The 21,600-nt window shown below is 48.2% G+C and overlaps 1 protein-coding gene and 1 long non-coding RNA gene across 5 annotated transcripts; one reads left to right on the top strand and one right to left on the bottom strand.

Annotated features, from left to right (window-relative positions):
- Positions 1-37: 37 nt before the first annotated feature.
- Positions 38-20,056, top strand: LOC121019624 (uncharacterized). 3 transcript variants are annotated; one of them, XR_005785719.1, is made up of 4 exons: positions 38-224; positions 13,908-14,064; positions 18,893-18,989; positions 19,504-20,056. It is a non-coding gene; the product is annotated as an uncharacterized LOC121019624 (long non-coding RNA). The 3 variants fall into 3 exon arrangements; XR_005785717.1 differs by lacking the exon at positions 38-224 and adding an exon at positions 231-456; XR_005785718.1 differs by lacking the exon at positions 38-224 and adding an exon at positions 12,193-12,346.
- MEFV (MEFV innate immunity regulator, pyrin) lies at positions 4,710-18,766 on the bottom strand. 2 transcript variants are annotated; one of them, XM_040459216.1, is made up of 10 exons: positions 18,416-18,766; positions 15,228-16,067; positions 13,232-13,611; positions 12,713-12,808; positions 8,893-9,123; positions 8,503-8,525; positions 6,475-6,590; positions 6,263-6,295; positions 5,880-5,912; positions 4,710-5,714 (listed from the first exon to the last, which is right to left on the bottom strand). In XM_040459216.1, the coding sequence occupies exons 1-10, from the start codon at positions 18,690-18,692 to the stop codon at positions 5,161-5,163; spliced, it is 2,583 nt and encodes an 860-aa protein (XP_040315150.1). In that variant the 5' UTR covers positions 18,693-18,766; the 3' UTR covers positions 4,710-5,160. The 2 variants fall into 2 exon arrangements, with proteins under 2 accessions (XP_040315150.1, XP_040315151.1); XM_040459217.1 differs by having other exon boundaries at positions 15,273-16,067.
- Positions 20,057-21,600: the final 1,544 nt, after the last annotated feature.

Raw genomic sequence — 21,600 nt, 5'->3', positions numbered from 1 at the left:
CTGCTACGTCACGACCGGTACTTCGCTTCCGGTGCGGAAGCCTGGTCTCCCCGCTCGGAGCGAGCAGTCTGCGCTTGTGAAGGCGAGGCTCGAGGCCGGCGACAGACCTCTCAGCGACAGAGGGAGGTTAGGCTGGCGGCAGCCGCTGCGTCTGGGGCCCTGTTTGGGAGACGAAAGGCAGAAAGCTGGCCCCAGTCCTCCATGACGGACTGGCACCTCTCCAGGTACTGGCGGTGTAGCTCCATGACCTGCTGGGAAATGTAGTTCGGCTCCAAATAGCCAACGGGTGACCGCCAGGCGCGGCGGTTGCGACGGGGCAGTCCCACTCCCATCCCACCTACACCCCACCCCTGCGGCTCGGCCGGATGTGGGCTGTCTCTCGGCCCGGAAGATCTGCGCGAGGCGGCGGCTGTTTCCGCCAGAGCGTCCAGTGTGGGTCAAAGGACTGCAGAGGCGGTGAGTGGGTGGTGGGTCAAGGTCTTTGCCGGGTTCCGGGTCCTGTCACAGCTGTCCCTCCTGACGGGGGCGGCCCGTAGGTCAGAGCCGGGCGACCCTCCCTTTCCCTGCTTGCCAGCTTCTACCGTGCGTTCTGAACGGGTCATCTTGTTTTCAGAGAAATCCTAGTGGTCCTTCTCCAGTCGCCTTCGTTTCCGTCCTCAGCCTCTCACGGAGGCCTAAGCATCCTTTCTCCTTGCGTTGTTCCTGTACTCGGTTTATTCCCCAGTGAGGCACTGCTCAGGGTTGTGACAACCTCGGGGCAGGGATTGCCTTATTCCTCTAAGCAACACCAGCCTCCGGCTGGATGACACAAGTAAAAATACAAATATTTTTTTTTCTTAACCTTGACTGTAGGTGACTCACTTAGCCATGGTTTAAAATATGTTACAGAAGGGGCGCCTGGGTAGCTCAGTCGATTAAGCGTCCTACTTCGGGTCGCGATCTCGCCGTTTGGGAGTTCAAGCCCCACATCAGGCTCACTGCTGTCAGCCTGTCAGTGCGGAGCCGGGAGCCTGCTTCAGATTCTCTTGTCTCTTTCTCTGCTCCTCTACTACTCGTGCTCTGTCTCTCAAAAATAAATAAACGTTAAAAATTTTTTTTTTAATATGTTACAGAGTAGTGTCAAAACTGTGTTCTACCACAAGTTTTTGTAAAAATAAAGAATACTTGCCTTTCCAGGCATCAAACACAAAACAAAGCAAACAGCAATAAAAATTGCTTCAAGCAAAGCAGTATGGTTTGGGGGCACCTGAGTGGCTTAGTCGGTTAATTCTTTATTTGGGATCAGGTCATAATTTCACAGTTGGTGAGGCAGAGCTCTGTGTTGGGCTATGTGCTGACATTATGGAGCCTGCTTGGGATTCTCTCTCCCTCTCTCTCTGCCCCCTCCCTTGCTCAGGCGTGTGCTTTCGAATAAATAAACTAAAAAAAAAGGGTGCTGGTGGGGCCTGAGTGGCTCAGTGAGTTAAGTGGGGGAATCTTGATTTCAGCTCAGGTCATGATCTTGTGGTTCGTGGGTTCCATCCCTGCATCTAGCTCCACGCTGACAGCTGGGAGCCTGCTTGGGATTCCCTCTCCGCCCCTCCTGTGTGCTTGCACTCTCTGTCACCCGCCCCCTCAAAAAAAAAAAAAAAAAAGTATGCAGGTCATGATCCCATGGTTAGTGAGTTTGAGTCACACATCAGATTCCATGCTGACGGTGCAGAGCTTGCTTGGGATTCTCTGTTTACCTGCCTCTCTGCCCCTCCTTCACGTTCCTTCTCTCTCTCTGTCTCCCTCTCTCTCAAAATAAATAAGATCAGTATGATTTGAACTAGGAGTCAATAAATAGAACAGTAGAAAAGAATAGTAAATACCAAAATTGACCTGAATGTCTGTGAACCTGTATGAAGGGTAGCATTTCAACTTAAAGTAAAATAGATGATGCTAAGCAAAAGTTGTCTCTTCTGGAAAGAAAGTAAGGCTCGTTTCCTTATACTGTACACAAAAAAATGGAATTTAATAACCAGTAAAAGAACACAAAAGAACGTTAATGTAGACGCAAAACAAGAAACTGAAATGCCTTAAAGTAAAATATAATCCTGTGTAACTGTATTTTACAAAAACTTTGGGGGCGCCTGGGTGGCTCAGTCGGTTGAGCGTCCGACTTTGGCTCAGGTCAGGATCTCGCAGTTTGTGACTTCTAGCCCCGCATCAGGCTCTGTGCTGACAGCTCAGAGCCTGGATCCTGTTTCAGACTCTATGTCTCCTTCTCTCTGCCCCTTCCCTGCTCATGCTCTGTCTCTCTCTGTCTCTCAAAAATGAATAAACATAAAAAAAAAAACTTTAAAAAATAGTATTAATAAAGTCAACTAATGAATAGACTGGAAAGCAATTGTAAAAGAAAGACCAGATAAAGAATTAGACATTCCCAACATACAAAGAACTCCTGCCAGCTGATAAAAGACAAAAGGCAAAGGCTATGAAGTCACGAAAAGTAAATGGCCATTAATATTTGAAAAGAAGCTTAGGCACTTTAGAAATAGTTTGTCAGTCTCTCAGAATGATATCACAGAATTACCATGGCCCAGCAATTCCATTCTTAGGTATAAGCTCAAGAGAAATGAAAACATATTTCCATACAAAAACTTGTATGAGAATAGCAGCATTATTCATAATGGCTGAAAAGAAACAATCCAGATGTCTATTAACTGATGAGTGGCTAAACAAGAGGTAGTATGTCCCTACAATGGATTATTTTTCAGCAGTAAAAAGAGGAATGAAGTACTAACGCATCATTTAACATGGATGGACCTAGAAAACATGCCAAGCGAAAGAACCCAGTCATAGAAGCCCGCATATTGTATGATTCTACTGGCATGAAGTGTCCAGAACGGGCAAAAATCCACAGAGACAAAAAGTGGGTAGTGGTTGCCGGGGGCTGGGGATAGGATGGAATGGCAAGTGACCTGCCAGTGGATGTAGGGCTTGTTTTGGGGGTGATGGAAATATCCTGGATTTAGTGCTGAGGTTTGTACATATTGTGAATATACTAAAACCCGCTTAATACATACTTTGATGCTTATTTTTTTTTTATTTTTTTTTTCAACATTTATTTATTTTTGGGACAGGGAGAGACAGAGCATGAACGGGGGAGGGTCAGAGAGAGAGGGAGACAGAGAATCGGAAACAGGCTCCAGGCTCTGAGCCATCAGCCCAGAGCCTGACGCGGGGCTCGAACTCACGGACCGCGAGATCGTGACCTGGCTGAAGTCGGAGGCTTAACCGACTGCGCCACCCAGGCGCCCCTTGATGCTTATTTTTAAGAGGGGGAGACAGAGCGCAAGCAGCGGAGGGGCAGAGAGAGGGAGACACAGAATCCGAAGCAGGCTCCAGGCTCCGAGCTGTCAGCACAGAGCCCGACGCGGGGCTCGAACTCACAAGCCGTGAGATCTTGACCTGAGCCGACGTTGCATGCCTAGGTGCCCCTTAATATACAGTTTGAAAGGGTGGATTTTATGGTATGTGAATTCTATCTCAATGAAAAAAAAAAAAAAAGGGAAATTTTCATCTTACAAATACAAATGTTTAGTATCTAAAATATTTATGTAGTTCCATAAAAATATTTATGGAACTACAGACAGCTGAGTTCCCTATCTAGATTCTACATGGCAAGTAGTTAAAGGAACTGTGCTGTTCCTGTAGAATGAAGTGAAAAGTAGGAGTTCATGTGGAAAATTCACAGCCTCACTAACAGGTGATGAAATAAATAAATTAAAACATAGGTAAAACCCCATTACATCTCTACCGAGTCCGCAAAAAAAAATGTTTAAATGACAAACGTTACTTTGGTCATGAAACATTATTTAATCTTTCTGAAGGGCTGTATGGCCAGCTGTAACAAGTGTCATCAAATAGTTCACGTTCTGAAGCCATTTTATGAATAACAGGAGAAAATATATATGTACGGGGAGGTGGTGGAGAAAATACAGGAAGATGTTCATGGAAAGGTTTCATCAAGGGGAAATTGGGAACAGCTAAGCAAATAGAACACATGAACTGTGTTGGAGTGTCAATCGTGTGCATAGAACCAAACTCCAGGAAGGAACCAAGGCCTTGTTTCATGTTCTGGCCACAACTGTGGAGAACTTGAGTCCAGTCTAGGTTCTAGCATGAAAATGGAAAGATGAGTTGGAGTAGGAGAGGTTTAGAGTCTAATATTCTTTTGATTCTTTTCTCCCTCCCTCTTACATCCTTTCTCTTTGCATCTCTTTAAATGGGGGATGACAGAGGGAGTACCTGAACTAGAACACCCAATATTCCACAGATTCTCCATGGATCAGGACAGATTTTTTTTATTTATTTTTTTTTAATTTTTTTTCAATGTTTATTTATTTTTGGGACAGAGAGAGACAGAGCATGACGGGGGAGGGGCAGAGAGAGAGGGAGACACAGAATCGGAAACAGGCTCCAGGCTCCGAGCCATCGGCCCAGAGCCCGACGTGGGGCTCGAACTCACGGATCGCGAGATCGTGACCTGGCTGAAGTCGGACGCTTAACTGACTGCGCCACCCAGGCGCCCCAGGACAGATTTTTTTTTAAAAGCTGACACTTGAAACGTGTGTCTGTTTTCCCACTCGAGCAGCTCCGTCTTTCTCATGGTGTTCAGTAGGGAAGTGGGATCTCACAGTGATCGACTAAGTGACAACAAATTGAGTGCAAACCGAGTGTAATTATGACCAAATTTTCAAATCGGTTTATTTATGAGGCCCAGTCTGCTTGATTGATTTTTCAGCTTTCCAAGTCCTCAAGAAAAGAGGGGGATGGAATGAAGGGACACATCTTTGCCATAGAGTTCTGAGGGAACCTGAGGGTGAGGTCTCTGTCTCGGGGGCATCTTAGGGTGCTAATTCATACAAGGATTTATTAAGCAACAGCCATGTACTTCCCCCTTTGAGGTATCATCAGTACATGTGCTCTCTTCACCCTTGTTTTACCAATATTTGTGTACCTAGCTTATTTCTGCTACCATCCCATAGGCATTTTGGACATAGACGCTATTCTCTTATTCAATATATTACCCACAGCAGCTGAAACCCAGTAAGTGTTCGATAATGACAGTTGAGTATACGGATTCAAGATACAAGGCTAGGAGCCAGAAGAGAGATGCAAAGTGTTGGGCATTCAGGGAGGCCCCTGGCCACCCACTGGACAGATGATCAGAGGATCCGTGTTCTTCCCTCCATCATGTGTTCCAGGGCTGAAGATAGGCTGAAGGGGCCCAGAGCAAGAGAAGCTGGTGAATGTGTAGATAACGGATTTGTTTGTTACATTGTAAAAGGAAATGTCTCCGGTGGTGTAATCAAGGAAGATGCCGACACGTCTGGGGGGTTCCGTCATCTGCAGGCGCGTTGGGGGAATGGTGGACACCTGGAATTCGCTTCGCTTTGTCATCATCACCACCCAATAGCCATTGTCAGGTGACAGAGTCATGTTCCCCTTCCTGCTCATGGATGCCTTGCAGATACCCAGGATCCACCCTGTCTTGTTTCCTACCTCCACTTCCCAATAATGGCGGCCAGAGAGGAAGCTTGGAAGGCCTAGGGCAATGATGCAACTATCGAATCTTTCTGGACTGTCAGGCAGACGATCCCACTTGTTTCCAAGTCTCACACTTTTCAGGTCATTAGAGAAGATGAGATTGGGGTGGGCAGTTTCTGTGTCCAGAATCACATTAACTGCAGAGAGAATTAGAATACCTAGCTGGGGGTCCCTGGGCAGCATCCCCACAGGGTCCTCCCCGCCTCCAGGAAACATGCAAAGGGACATTCTTCTAGAATTCAGTGGAGGTCGGCATGGGGACCCAGCAGGTGAAGGCCGCTTGCCTTGGTCTGGGCACTTACCGGCATGTGTCTGAGCGTAAATCAGTTCTGGAACTATAGAGAAAAACAAGATGGGAGAGGGGGGAACCCTGAGCATCCCAATTCAGAGAGGCTAAATCTACTCTGGTCACTGCAACCAGGACAGACAAGGACCCCCATCCCAGCTCAGGACCTTGCATCTTCTGCTTGGATTAACCCCATTCCTCCCAGACCCCAGGGTCTGCCTTGGAGACTCTGTGGTCTGATGAGACGACCCAACCAACAAGTCCAGTACAGAGCCTATGAGGGCTTTCTTCTGCCTTTGATACGCGTGTTTCTCTCTCTTCTAAATAATGCCCAGCAGTCAAGCATAGGGAATATCACAGTAGCCCCTGGCAAGCACATTATACCACCACTATACTCACCATTGATGGTGTCCATTTCTGAATGCAGAATTTCTAAAAGAAGAAAGGGAGGTTGAGTTAGGTTCCGTGGCTAGGGACAGATCTGGAAGAGGCTGAAGGTGGCGTCACAATGGCCGTGGGCGATGGGGAAGAGATGCCCGGGGGTTCTGGGCTATGTGGATCTCAGGGAGGAAGTCAGCAGATACCTGCCATTTTCTTCCTAGCCCACCTACCCGAGAAGTACTTCATGCTCTTCTCCACAAACTCTGATTTCTGGTAGAACCAATGCATCTTTTTTTCCACGTCTGGAGGAGTGGCCCATGGCTTAGGGACAGTCACCATCTTGGCCCTAGAGACAAAAGATTGTTGGGGCGCCTGGGTGGCTCAGTCGGTTGAGCGTCTGGCTCTTGATTTTGGCTCAGGTCATGATCTTGGGATCATGGTCCCAGGGTCATGGGATTGAGCCCCGAGTCAGGCTCTACAATGAGCTTGGAATTTGCTTAAGATTTCCCCCTTTCTCTCTCTCTCTCTCTCTCTCTCTCTCTCTCTCTCTCTGCCCCTCCCCCACGAGCACTCTCTCTTTCTCTGAAATTAAAAAAAGACTGTTGGCCAGAGAAGGCAGGAGCCTAGGGGTAGTTCCCATGAGCTGGAAGTAAGGTGCAACCTCCACAGGGCACACCCAGTCTGCCTGGGTTTTGCAAAGAAAGTCTTCTCTGGACTTTGAGTTTTAAACACTGGTCCTCAACTTTGGCCACAGATTGGCATGACCTAGGGGTTTTTAAAAAACACTGATATCAAGACCACGATCAGTTTTAATAGCGGCCTGAAAATGGTGCTGATATTGAAATGTTCAGCCCAGAATTAGCTAGGTCAAATTAATTACACTTCTTCGGTCTTTTGCTGTTGAAATAGAAATGATAAGAAGAACAAAGAGCCACAGTGAGATATGACTCATTAGAATGGCTATTATTATTTTGAAAAAAAATCAAAATGACAAGTATTAGCAAGGACCTGGAAAAATTGGGACCCTTGTGCATTGGTGGTAGGAACGTAAAATGGTGCAGACACGGTGGGAAATAGTACAATGGTTCCTCAAAAAACCAAACATAGAATTACTATATGACACATCAATTCTACTTTTGGGTATATACCCCAAAGAATTGAAAGCAGAGACTCAAACAGATGTATTTGTAGCAGCATCATTCACAATAGCTGTAAGGTGGGAGGCATCCAAGTGTCCACTGATGGATGAAAGGATAAACAATATTGGTGTCGACATACAATGGAGTATTTCTCAGCCTAAAAAAATGAACCAAATTCGGATACATCCTATAATGTGGATGGACCTTGAACACATTACGCTGAGTGAGATAAGCCAGGCACGACAGCACAAATACGGAATGATTCTACTTCTCTGAAGCAGTTCAACTAGTCGAATTCACAAAGACAGAATGTAGATTGGTGGTTGCCAGGGGTTGGGTGAGGGGGCAGTGGGGAGTTAAGGTTTAATAGTATGAAGTTTCCATTTGGGAGGATGAAAAAGTTCTGGAGACGATGGTGGTGTCGGTTGCACGATAATACGAATGTACTTAATGCCACTAAACGGTACATCTAAAAATGGTTAAAGTGGTAAATTTCATGTAAGATATGTTTTACCACCAAAAAAAAAAAAAAAAAAAACCCAAAAAAAAAAAAAAAAAAAAAAAAAAAAAAGGAAAAAGCAAACAAAAAAAAAAAACGGGGAAAGGACAAGAAAAATGATGCCAGGGTCAGACTCTTGGAGATTTGGGTTGAATTTGTGTGCCAGGGCCTGGATGTCAGGCTTTTTTGTAAAGCTCCCAGGATGACTGTAACATCCAGCGTCCTCTCTCCCTTTCTTTTCCCTCCCCTGTGGGCTGGGCTTAGCATCTCCCCCCTTAGCAGGTATTTCCCTCCCCATAAGCATTCGTGGGCTCAGGGAGGGAGGCGCTTCTGCAGGAACAGTTTTCATGAGGCAGTTCGCCTTTAGGGAGGTTTCTTAGGAACCACTGTTAGCACCACAGGCTGTGTTTGTTCCTTCCGGTCTTCAGCCCATGCTCTTCCTCCTGATCACACTCCCATTTTCCCTACACAAATCCAAAAAGGCCTTTGCAAGCTGCAGGAGATGGGAGAAGCCCAGGAGGAGTCACAAACCCGGGGTTGGGAGCATCTCCCTCCTAGGAATGCCTCCCCTACTGCTTCCTGTAGCACACCCAAGGAAACAGGAGGGAACCTCTCGGTACCTGTGCAGGGTGACTCCGATGTCCTAGGAGAGAAAAGAGGGAAGCTCTCCATTACCAGTCTCCTAGGGGCTGTGCTGACTCCTGGCCCTTCCTCCTGATCTCTCAGCCCCAGGGTATCAGTAAACGTGGGCACCTCTCCCCAGTTCTAATTCTCATCGCCCAGTGGGGCTTGCAGCAGAACCACACCCAAGCCCTGCTTTTCTCTTCTCGGAGATGCCAGGGCATCCCTTGAATGCTGGGACACCCTGGGCTCTTGAGAGCTCATCAAAGGGGTCTGGGCGTAAAACTCTCATCCTGTACTGACTTGGGTAGAACTATTGCAGTGCTGGGAGCCCATGTCGTCCTGCTGGGCACAGCGGGCAGGGGAAGGCCGGGTCCAACCACACTCACCTGCATGAGCTCCCATTCCGGCTGGCTCTGTTTGACCTCCATCTCCCCAATCAGCTCATTGAGAAGGGCGATGTCTCTGGACGCTCGGGTGCTGTATGACTCCCTGACGTGGCCAATGGTCTGGCCCAGCTCCTCTAGGGAGGCCATGAAGAACTTCTCTTGCTCTTCCAGAAAATGGTACAGCTGCTTCAACTGGTGCCGGATTCTCTGCTTCCGGGTTTCGATTTGTTTCTGGGGAACAGAAAGGTGTAGGGGGTCTGTGCAGTGTGCTGGATGTGTGTGCCCAGAGAATCCCCAGAAGCCCACCTCCTGGCGATGGATAAGAGGCAGGCTTCCTCAGCTTCTTGGAGGCCTGCATTTCAGAGCAGGAGGCAAAATGGACAGAACCTTCCAGAACAGACTGAGAGTGGCAGGGGCTGGCTCTCGTAAAATGCCCTGAAACCCAGTGTCATGGGTTGATTTGTATCCCCTCAAATACCTATGTTGAAATCCCAACCTCTACTACGTAAAGAATATGATCTTATGTGGAAACAGCGTCATTGCAGATGCAATTAGTTAAGATGAGGTCATCCTGGAGTGGGGAAGTTGGGACACAGACACCCGGGGAGGACGCCATGTGAAGAAACGTAGGCAGAAGGTGAACAAGCTGAGGGGAGAATCCCGGGATGTGTCTTTCCCTCAAAACCTTCAGAAGGAACCAATCCTGCCAGCAACTTGATGCTGGACTTCTGGCCTCTAGAACTGTAGAGAATATATTTCTGTGGTTTAAGCCATTCTGTCCGTGGCACTTGGTTACGGCAGCCCCAGGACACTAAGATACCCGGTGTCACCTTCTTTCTTCCTTGAAAGCCAGTGTGCGGATGGCCTCTACCTGGGGTCATAAACGGACGAGGTTATAACTACCAAATCGTCCAGGAGGGAGACCTCACTCCCTGTCAAAGTGTTGGCATGTAGGGGCGCCTGGGTGGCGCAGTCGGTTAAGCGTCCGACTTCAGCCAGGTCACGATCTCGCGGTCTGTGAGTTCGAGCCCCGCGTCGGGCTCTGGGCTGATGGCTCGGAGCCTGGAGCCTGTTTCCGATTCTGTGTCTCCCTCTCTCTCTGCCCCTCGCCCGTTCATGCTCTGTCTCTCTCTGTCCCAAAAATAAATAAACGTTGAAAAAAAAACAACAACAAAGTGTTGGCATGTAGAAGGTCTTCAGTGTGGCTCTGAATGGAGGCCGTCGCCCATTCATATGAAGTGAACTTGACCTCCACTACCATTGCACAGAGGTCAGCCCTTGGTCCCTATTCTACCACCCTCTTTCTCCTCATCACTAGAGAGTTCCTGCAGAGAGGTGAAGTGGCTCTAGGGCACCTTCCCCTTCCTCCATGGAGAGAGAAGCCCCTTCGGATCCTCTAGGATCTGGACTTAAAAAAAAGTCGTTTCATTTTTGGCTCAAAAGCATAGTTGGTCCTTTTGAACCAAAAATGTCTCCTTACCTTTGGTGGTGGTTGTTGATGGTAGCAACACTGGCTTTTTTCTTTCTTAAAGAGGACAGGCCAGTTGTCATGTTTACTGTTCTAAAATTGTTTGACAGTTTTGCCCATGATTAAATTCGTCTACATGTCGTGGACAAGAATACCATATACTTAGTGCTCTGGCTTCCCTAGCCCATCGCACGGGGAGGCAGAGTGTCCACTTTGTCCCTCACTATTATTGGGAGACTGAGATCGGTCACTTGGTTGAGGAGGGGTCTATCACATCTCTCCACTGTAAATATACATTATTTTCTTTATAATTATCAAGTAATCGGGGGAGTCAGTATCCTGTTCTCTTACAATCTCCTGCTGAAAATTTTAGCATCTGTTGATGATCCCTGTTGACGTCAATTCTTATACTGGTGCTCGTGTAATGGAAATGTTTTGTTTTTTATTGTTTATTTTTGAGAGAGAGGGTGTGGGGGAGGGGAGAGAGAGACGGGGGCGGGGGGGGGGGGGACAGGGGATCTGAAGTGGGCTCTACACTGATTGCAGCGAGCCTGATGTGGAGCTCAAACTCATGAACTGTGAGATCATGACTTGAGCCGAAGTCAGACGCTCAACTGACTGAGCCACCCAGGTGCCCCTGGAAAATTTCTAATTCAATTATTCTTCTATATTTGTTTTAGCTGGCATTGTGCTATACAAAAGAGCTTCCCCTTCCCCCTTCCATATGATTAAACAAAAAAAAATTTTTTGACTGTTGAAAGAAGGAGGAAGAACGGAAGGGGAAAACAACATCACCTTTCTACAGGGGCTCATGTCATTGTGAGTGTCTTAAGGGAAGGGCAGACCTTCTTGTCCACCTGAGTTTCCCTGCAACCCAGGCTCTGCCTCACCTTCATGACAGGGGCATCCCTGACCTCTCCTTCACCCACACGTTCCAAGCCACTTAGGATTATAGGGTTTTCTTTGATTACACTTCATGAGTTTCCCAAAAGTCAGACACCTGGGCCAATGCCATGCCTGTCCCCGTTCCTGCCCTTTGTTATCTTTGCCTGTTCCCCATTGTGGTGTGGTAGGAGATGGTGTCCAGGCAACAGAAATGTGTCAGACAAATTAAGGTTCATTGGGGGAGGCGAATTCTCTTGCAGGGAAAAGGAAGCAACTTATGTGTCCAAGTTCCACAGAGGAAGGCCCACAAGTGTATTTATTGAAATACGTGGGGCGCCTGGGTGGCGCAGTCGGTTGAGCGTCCGACTTCAGCCGGGTCACAATCTCGCAGTCCGTGAGTTCGAGCCCCGCGTCAGGCTCTGGGCTGATGGCTCGGAGCCTGGAGCCTGTTTCCGATTCTGTGTCTCCCTCTCTCTCTGCCCCTCCCCCGTTCATGCTCTGTCTCTCCCTGTCCCCAAAAAAATAAATAAACGTTGAAAAAAAAAAAAAAGAAATACGTGGCACCACAAAGTGACAGTTTTAAAGAAAATGTCGACTTTAACCATTTGAATTTTAAAAATCAATATGGTGTTTGTAAAAAAAATAAAATGGACAACAATTATAAAAACGATACAGAGGACTATTTAAAATGGAAAAGTCTTGGGGCACCTGGGTGGCTCAGTTGGCTAAGCATCTGACTCTTGATTTTGGCTCAGGTCATGAATTCACGGTTCGTGAGATTGAGCCCTGAGTGGGGCCCCCGGCTGACAGGCTGGAGCCCGCTTGGGATTCTCTCTCTACCCCCCTCTCTGCCCCTCCCCCCTCAAAATAAATAAATATGATTTAAAAAAAATAAAACGAAATGGAAAAGTCTCACCTCCCATTTCCTCAATCCCATCCCTCACCAACAGCCACTGGTGTTACTTTCGCTGAACCATTTTGCAGCGAGTATGAGAAACACAGGGTCCTCGGAGATTCCCTTCCCTGCTGGAGGTGGGTCTCCCTCTCCAGGGGCAAGCTCATCCTTGGATTCCTGTCACCTCCTTGCCCCGTCAAGAACAGGTGATTCTATTTTTTTTAATGTTTATTTGTTTTTGAGAGAGAGAGAGTGCACACAAGCAGGGGAGGGGCAGAGAGAGAGGGAGACACAATCCGAAGCAGGCTCCAGGCTCTGAGCTGTCAGCACAGAGCCCGATGCAGGGCTCGAACCCATGAACCGTGAGATTATGACCTGAGCCAAAGTCAGATGCTTAACCGACTGAGCTACCCAGGGGCCCCAAAAGCAGGTGGTTCTAAATATGTGATCAGTTCTGTTTCCCTATGAACCAGAACATAATTTGGGGACCCCCTGCTCACACTTGGTCCCCTCCCTCCTTCTGTAGGGGTGAATCCAGGCAAGGACTGGCCACAGAACACCCCTGGCCTTACCAGGAAGTCCGCGGTCTTCTTATCCCCCTGAGATCTCTGCTCCTCCCCAGATTTTCTCAACTCCTTCAGATACTCCAGCTGCTTTTGAATTTGCTCCTGGAAAAGGGGCACTTTGTGAAGTTTAAACTTGGAGTTGGTGCCAACTCTAGAGGGAAAAATCTGTAGGGAGTAAGGCGGATGGTATTGCAGCCAAGAGCATAGGGAGGGTGCCCAGGAAAGAGGAAGAATGAATCCATCTCACAAGGGAAGCAGAGCCAAGAAGTGGTGAGAGATTCATAAAGACCTGTGAGCACCTGGATTCAGCGATGCCTGAAGCCAGTGCCCTCGGATCTCAGCTACATGAACCACTAAGTTCCCTCCTTGCTGGTCTGGTTTGTGTTGTGTTTTGTCATTTACAACCCAAGAATGCTGGTTAATGCATCAACCCCCCAGGGTTGTTGGGAAAATAAAGCTGCCCTGGCACGTCCCAGTGACCAGCAGAGAAAGCCCCCCACCCCCGGCCACAACAGGAAGCCCTACCTTATATTCCAGGGCAGCCTCCTCGATGGGGCGCACCCGGTGGCCTCGGTGCTCTTGACTCAGCCTGCAGATGAGGCAGATAGGCTCCCTGTGGTCCTCGCAGAAGAGCAACTGGGCCTGCCTCATATGTCGCTCACACTGTGGCAGGGCCTTGGGGCTCAAGCTGGTCATGTGCAGGCCCTCCTGCTGCTTGCAGTCTCCTGAGTTCTTTACCAAGAGTGGGGCCTGGCTCTGGAGCCAGCTAGTTGAGCAGCTGTCTGAGGTCTTGGGATCCCTAGAAGCCACGGAGCGTCTGCAGGAATCGCGCACATGCGTGCCACCGACCGGGTCTCCTTCCTGGGCACGGCCAAGGACATACACAGCCCCATCCCGTGGCTTCCCTGGAGACACGGCAGTGGAAAAAGTTCCTGAGTGACAAAGCCAAGGTGTGACGCAGGGGTCCTACCAAGCACAGCAGAGGGAGCGAGCCCACGCCTGGGACACATGAGTTCCTGGTTAGACTGTGGCCGCTTCTAGCTTGTCCTCCCCTGCCTTCGCTCCAGCAAGGCAGTCAACCACCCCCTGGAACTGAGGGCTAAGGGCTAGATCTCAGGGCAGTCCTGAGACTTGCAATCTTTGGGTATTTATCCTAAAGAAGGGTCTTTTGTTACAAATTCTATGCCTTCTTCCCACACAGACGCGGATCTGGCAGGTGATATAAAGGCAGCGAGACATTCTGACCAGTGTTGGCTCTGACGCTGAAAACCACCCAGGCTGCTCAAGACGTGAGCGGGATCTCCCTGAGGACGTGGATTTACTCACAGCCTGACCCCTAGGAGAGTCGATGGCACATGGTAAGGAGTTGAGAAGTGTGTGTTCAATGAAAGACCTCTCCTCCCGTCCAGTTCAGGAAGTCTTAAGCAGAAGTAAAGAAAGGGATTTGACTTTGTAAGGCTGAAGGGCTTAACCCACCATGATGAACAGACAGCTGCGACCAGCTGCGCCCCAGGACCACAGCACAACTTCACGAGGCAGAAATGACAGGAGGTACAAGAAACAGAAACACCCTCAATCTGTCAGTCCCCTCCCACCCCCTCTCACACGGTCCCAGGAATTCCTATCACGTCTGTAAGCCAGACTGTGGGAGGCCTGCCTGGTAACCATTTTTCCCTCCTTCCCTAGTGATAGAATTGATTGCTTCCCATCAATCGATGGCTGCTTCCCACCCCCAACCCGCCTCCAAACCCCTACATTTCTCAGCCTCCCTTGCTGTTAGGTGTGGCTATTTGACTGCTTTCTGGCCAAAGGGATATAAATGGAGGCATCACGAGCAGCTTCTAGAAACTTCTGGAAATCTTGCCTAAGCGATACTCTTCTCCTTTGTCCTTCCACCCTGCTGCTCGGAATGAGACCATGAGCTTGAGAGCCAGCTTGGTGGAACAGAAAAGCAGCAGGAGCCTGGTTCCTTGTTAGGAACCACCTGTGAGTCACGTATATGAAAGAGAAACAAACTTCTAGCTTGTGTCAGTTAGCATTACGTTGGCATTTCTGTCACCCACAACCCAACACAATCCTAATTTCTGCCTCCTGAGTGAAAGACATTTAGCATTTTAGCCAGCAGCTCTCCTTGCTGCCCAGAGAGAGGGGTGAATGGCAGAATCTCAGCCCCGTGACATACTGCCACGGGGTCATTGTGAGAAGTGGGTATTTTTACCCAGTCTTTCCCAGGTGCTCGAGCTGGAGTCCGTGAATCCCTTGGAATTCTAAAGGACTTCAGGGTGTCTAAGAACTGACTGGCTGAACTTTGATGCGGCATTTTGTGAAGATGTGCATACGTGCATTTTCTCAGGATTCACATCCTACCTCAGATTCCCAAAGGGTCGGGGATGTCAGGGGAAACCCAGGCATCTGGCGACATAAATACAGTGGGGATAAAAGGAGGTTTGTGCGGGAACACCTGCACTGGTCACCATCTCTAAGGATGCCAGGTCTTGTGAGTTTTGGGGTCCTTTCTCACCGGAAGAAGGAGGAACTTCTGGATCTGAAGGCTCATGGAACTCACCGCCTACCACCTCCGTCAAGGCCTCAGGGGGTTCTTGACCCGCAATTCCGTTTTTCTTAGAAGGTCCTGTAGATTCTGGATGCTCCCAGGTCGTCTTTGCTCTAGTCAACGTTACATTGGGAAGTGTATTCCTGAATGCTCCCCCTTTCAGGCTCATGGAATGTTCTGGATTCCTAAAGCCTTTCTCTGGAGTCACAGTAGCCCCTGCGTTCAGAGTGGCCACTTCACTGAGGGTGGCCGCTGAGTCTGGATTGTCACTTCTCATTTTCTCTTGAGACAGAAGAGTTTCTGGATTGGGGACTTCTCTCTCTCCTGAAAAAATGGTAATTTCAAGACTTCTGGGGCGCTTCTGTCCAGAAGGTAAATGTGCTTCATTTATTTTGGATTTTGTCCTTCCTAGGGACCCAGTAAGCGACCCATAGTTCAGTCCTTGGAGCCTTCCTAAAGAGCTGGCATTCCTGCGTAGCCTGACACTGGGATCGATCCCCCTTTCCCCCTGCAGCTTGCCAGGGCATGGGCATTTCCTGGAGGACAGAGTCGCGTTCCTAGCCCCTGGCTTGCCCAGCATATCCAGGCCTTCGGAGGGCTTCTGATCTCTCCGTTTTCCCTGAGGCTTCTTCTGGGTCCCCCTTCCGGCCTCAGGCTGGCTGGATGGCACACTGGGGGCCCCGTCACCACTTTGCCGCTGCCTATCACCTTCCAGGACATCTGGTATCCTCAGGCCTTTGGGCTTATTCTCCCCGGAGGAACAAGACACTGCTGAACCGTCTGCGCCACTTTCTTGTATCAGAGACTCTGCAAAGACAGCGAGATGCAAAGGCATGAAAATGTGTGGTGCTCGGGGCCAGGGGTTGGGAGAAGGGAGAGAAGGGGAATCCTCTTAATTCCAGAGGTTTTGGGGCTCCGGGGCGGCTCAGTCGGGTAAGCGTCCGACTTCGGCTCGGGTCGTGACCTCGTGGTTCACAGGTTCGAGCCCCGCGTCAGGCTCTGCTGACAGCTCCGAGCCTGGAGCCTGCTTCCGAATATGTGTCTCCCTGTCTCTCTCTCTCTCTCTGCCCCTCCCCCACGTGCGTTCTGTCTTTTTAAAAAACAAATAAATTTTGGGGCGCCTGGGTGGCGCAGTTGGTTAAGCGTCCGACTTCAGCCAGGTCGCGATCTCGCGGTCCGTGAGTTCGAGCCCCGCGTCGGGCTCTGGGCTGACGGCTCAGAGCCTGGAGCCTGTTTCCGATTCTGTGTCTCCCTCTCTCTCTGCCCCTCCCCCGTTCATGCTCTGTCTCTCTCTGTCCCAAAAATAAATAAAGCGTTGAAAAAAAAATTAAAAACAAAAAAAAAAACAAAAAAAAAAAATAAATTTTGAAAAGATTTTCTCTCTCCCTCTCTCCCCCTCCTCCACTCATGCTCTGTCTAAAAAAAAATTACAGAAGTTCAGAGCATTCTAGGCAACAGCAGTCAATTACCATGAAATAAGAAAATGCTAATTAGTTGTTATATATTTCCCAAATGGTGCTTTTCAAACGTCTTTGACAGGAGAACGTCCAATATAAAGTCTTACACAGAATTCTTAATACATAAAATACATAAAAACCCTAGTTTACTTGTATAAGTGTGTGCATGATTATACATGTACAAAGCTCACTTATAAAATCCCTCAATAAAGAAGTATTAAGGTGTTTGTCAAGCGCCCCTAATGACACATGTTAACATGAATTTGTTGGTTTTGAGTTAGAAAAGTTAATAAAATTTGAATTAAGTATTTGCTGACATTCCAAAGAATCCCTGAAACATCTTCCTGGGATGTAACTTGAAAACCACTACTCTAGTAAAGAAATGAAGATTTTTTGTAATTAGCACCTTAATGTTTCGTTTGAAGAAGCTCTTATTGAAATGACCTCAGAGTGGTTTAAAACACTTGGCTGTTGTAAAAACATGTTGCTTCCTAGGAAAATGGTAAGTTCTTGGAACTGGCTCCGGAACTGGGGGGAAAGCCCTGAAGATGCTAATAACCAGGTTTTAAAACATAACAAAGTGGGGCGCCTGGGTGGCGCAGTCGGTTAAGCGTCCGACTTCAGCCAGGTCACGATCTCGCGGTCCGTGAGTTCGAGCCCCGCGTCAGGCTCTGGGCTGATGGCTCAGAGCCTGGAGCCTGTTTCCAATTCTGTGTCTCCCTCTCTCTCTGCCCCTCCCCCGTTCATGCTGTCTCTCTCTGTCCCAAAAATAAATAAAAAACGTTGAAAAAAAATAAAAAATAAATAAAACATAACAAAGTAACTTACGAATTCTCCTCATCCAAAAAAAAAAAAAATTCTCATCAAATGACACGATTACGGTTTACTCCATCACTCTTTCAAAAGCAAGAAGTTCCATGTTATTTAAACATTTCTACTTCAAAAAACACACATGGAAAGCATTTCTAATGTGTCCTTGGAGTCTGGAGGTAGAAGAAATACTCAAACACTAAAGAGTATTTTTTTACACTTGATCTTAGCCAAAAGGCTGAGAAGCGAGAAAGAATATTTTTTTAAGCCGAGCACGTATTGGCTCTCCCCCCAAATCTCACACACAAAAAATCTTTAAAAGCAAACATCAAATAGGTCACATTCGTTGATCACAGTGTAATGAAATCAGAAACTTCCAACCAAACAGGAGCAGAAGAACAAGAGGCAGAAGGGAGGAAAACAAGGGAAGAGAAAAGATGGAGGAAAGGAAGAAAAAGGATTGGGAATTTTAGAATACCGTTGTGAAATGGGTCAGAGAGCTCAAAAGAAATTAGGTGGGTCCTCTCCCCAAGATACTTGTCGGTCCACAAGCGTTAAGCACTTAGGAAGTGCAGGATCCTCTAAGATCAGGCATCTAGCTCTTGCCTCTTCTGATTCTTCCCCACAGTCAGAATCTCAGTCTTTTTGTTTTGTTTTTTTTTTTAAGCCTTTGGGAGCTTTGGCTATGCTCACCCAGCTCCAAAGACCTGAGCAGCAGAAAAGAATTGCTCGGCCAGTGTCACTGCGGTCATTGGGAAACCCGGGACTCCTAATCCTCTCAGGTCACAACACACTGGTCCAGACCCAAGTTCTTTCTTGCACCTCCGCCCCACCCCATGAACAGCCCGAAGTCGTGCTGCAGGATGCAAGGGCATGGGACCTGCTTACCTGAGTCAGTCGCCTTGTGGAGCTCCTCTGCCAGGAAGTTCTGGTTGATGGCCCTCAGGACCTGCAGGGTCAGCCGCACGGCACACTCTTCCCCATAGTGGGTGATCAGCAGGGTGGCCAGCCTCACTGGCCTGGCTTTCTGGAGCTGGCCCCGGGGGATCCGGGATTGATCCTTCTCCAGGCTGGTGTTCTGGAGCTTAAACTTGAACCTCTCAAAGTCGTTGGGCACCAGCCCCTCCAGGGAGTGCAGCAGATGGTCACTAGGGGTCTTGATCATGGTGTTGACCAGGAGAGGCCGGAGCCAGATGTCTGAAACAGCTTCTGTCCTGGAGCCCAGAGGGTGAGTAAAAAGAGACAGGTTGTGAAATAACGGAAAAGGCACAGGAAACACTCTGCACTCTGGTGAAAATGGATCTGTGAGTGTCATTGTTTGTTTGTTCCCAGTGTCATCACTGGCTCATGTTCTCTTTCTGACAGGTTTGGAGAGGGTTGGGAGGGCACAACGCCTTTCCAGACACATGGTCCTCCAGATGTCCCACCCCTCACCTCCACATACCGGCCTGCAGAGCATCGGGTAAATATGTGTGTGCGTGGAAGGGGGTCTGGGATCGGATTCCAGAGCCTTCATCCTGAGCAGGCACTCAGATGCTTCCCTCTCTCCTCCCAGGATATGGGGGCGGGCGTGGGGAATAGGAACAAAGCCCTGGTCCCACGCTGAAGAGGAAAAGGGTCTGTCCCCTTGGCCGGTTGTTCTCCTGCAGACTCCTGGGATTTTATTGACTCTCCAGAGCAAATGTGGGGGGGGGGATGGAATCAACAAATGCAGCCCCACAAGCTTTGCCCTTCCCTCACCAAGAAGGAGGCGAAGCCAGAAGGGCACTGCCAGGACACAAGCCCTGGTGTCACCCTTGCTGGTGTAGGTCCAGCTGTCTGGTACTTTCAGCATCGTGAAGGCCTCGAAACACCTCGCGTGGAAATGTCAAACTTATTTGTTTCCTACTCTGCCCTGGCTTCCTGAGGGCATACCCCCGAGGGAGGGTGCTGGTCCATGCACATTTGTGTAACAAGTTTTTTTTTTTTTTTTAAAGTAGGCTCTACATCCAACTTGAACTCAGCTGAACTCAGAACTCTTGAACCGGCGCTTGAACTCAGAACCCGGCGATCAAAAGTCACATGCTCTATGGACTGAGCCAGCCAAGTGCCCTAAACACATATTTTGGACACCCTGCCAGGATGCTGGAGAAAGAAGGGTGAAAAAGGCATAGGTGTCCTTTGGAGCTCATGGCCCAGTGTGGGGTTCTAGAAGTCGCTCCAGAGCTAATGCAAGTCGTATGTGTGGTGAGCTGACTTCTGCCACAGTTAACTGCTTCTGTCTTTCTGCTTTCTGTCTTTCTGATTTTTATCCCCAACTTTTTGTTTTGAAAAATTTCAAACCTACGGAAAAGTTGAGAAGAGTTACCTGGATTCACCAACTGTTCACATCTTACAGTACTTGGTGATTCTCTTACCTACACACATGCATGAACTTTTTTTTTCATTTTTTCCCCCTCTGAACCATTCGGTAATGAATCTCAAACATTATCAGATATTACTCCAAATACCAGATACCCTAAGTACTAAGAACGAGGATATAAGGATACTATTTTATTTTAATGTTTATTTATTTTTTGAGAGAGAGAATGAGCAGGGGAGGGGCAGAGAGAGAGATGGGGAGACACAGAATCTGAAGGAGGCTCCAGGCTCTGAGCTGTCAATGCAGAGCCTGACATGGGGCTCGAACCCACAAACTGAAAGATCGTGACCTGATCCGAAGTCGGATGCTTAACTGACTGAGCCACCCAGGCGCCCCAAGGATACTTTAAATACTCAGAATACAGTCATCACACTCTGGAAAATTAACATCATTATCATAGTTTAATGAATCCATCATCAGATTTCTTCAGTTGCCATGGTGATAATGTCCTTGACAGCTTTTCCCCCTTCCTGATCCGGGGCTGAATCAGAGATCCTGCATCACTTTTAGGTGTCACATCTCTGTAGCCTGCTTGTATCTAGAACACTCTCACACTTACCCACCTCTTAAAGTTCTGTCAAGACAATGTTTTTGAAAAGTGCGTTCCAAGCAGAATGTCCTGCAGTTTAGATCTGTCTGGGTGTCTCCTTGTTACTAGACTGAGGGTACATGCAGGCATCCCCAGGATGTCTCTATTTTTTCTTTGTAATTAGTAAGTAGCCCGAGTGTGTGGAAATGTCTTTCACCCCATGGTTTTGGCATTTGGCGGCAATCCTTTCCTAAATCTTTTGCTACAATGGTATATGCAAAGTGGTGACTTTTCTGTCACTTAGTCGGTGTCATTTGCAAGTCCTGGTTTAAACTTTCTGTCTTTGTCATGAAATTTTCAGCTTACAGATGTTTGGTTGGTAACACAGTTCCCCTCCAACGGTGCGTGCTCTGTACCAGGCACGGCTTGCTTTCTACGCATGATCTCCTGGAATCTCTGCAGCACCCCTTAGGGCAGGATTCATCATCCTCATTTACAGCCAGGATTAGTGGTTTAGCGACTTGCCCAGTGACTCAGCCAGGATTCAAACCTCCCTCTTTTAGCCACTTTGCAATATTGTCCATCTGCATGATATGTATGTATGTATGTATGTATGTATGTATATATGTATGTATTTATTGCTTATTTTTTAGAGAGACGGAGACAGAATGCGAGTGGGTTAGGGTCAGAGAGAGAGGGAGACACAGAATCGGAAGCAGGCTCCAGGCTCTGAGCCATCAGCCCAGAGCCCGACGCGGGGCTCGAACTCACGGACCGCGAGATCGTGACCTGAGCCAAAGTCAGCCGCCCAACCGACTGAGCCACCCAGGCGCCCCGTGCATGATAATAATTTTATTATTTTACTATTCCTCACTAACCAGTAATGTCACTTTTTCCAGCTGACCAAGGAGGCTCAAAATGGTCATTCTGACCACGGGTCAGTTACAACATTCTGATGCCTGGCAGGACAAACAGCACCGTGTGTCACCTGCCAGTGTGTGACCAGCCTGGGATCATTCTTAGATTGAGTTCTGCTTAGTTGAATTTTTCTTATTGTCCAGTCAGTCCTCGTACTTCATATTGTTACAGAGCATCCAGTGCTTTTGGTTTTCTGGATCCTCCTCAGAAAAATAACCCCAAACC

Source organism: Herpailurus yagouaroundi, unplaced genomic scaffold (assembly GCF_014898765.1).
Source record: "Herpailurus yagouaroundi ecotype Mexico unplaced genomic scaffold, PumYag 222, whole genome shotgun sequence".
NCBI classification, from domain to species: Eukaryota; Metazoa; Chordata; class Mammalia; order Carnivora; family Felidae; genus Herpailurus; species Herpailurus yagouaroundi.
This window is presented reverse-complemented; position numbering and strand designations above follow the sequence as displayed.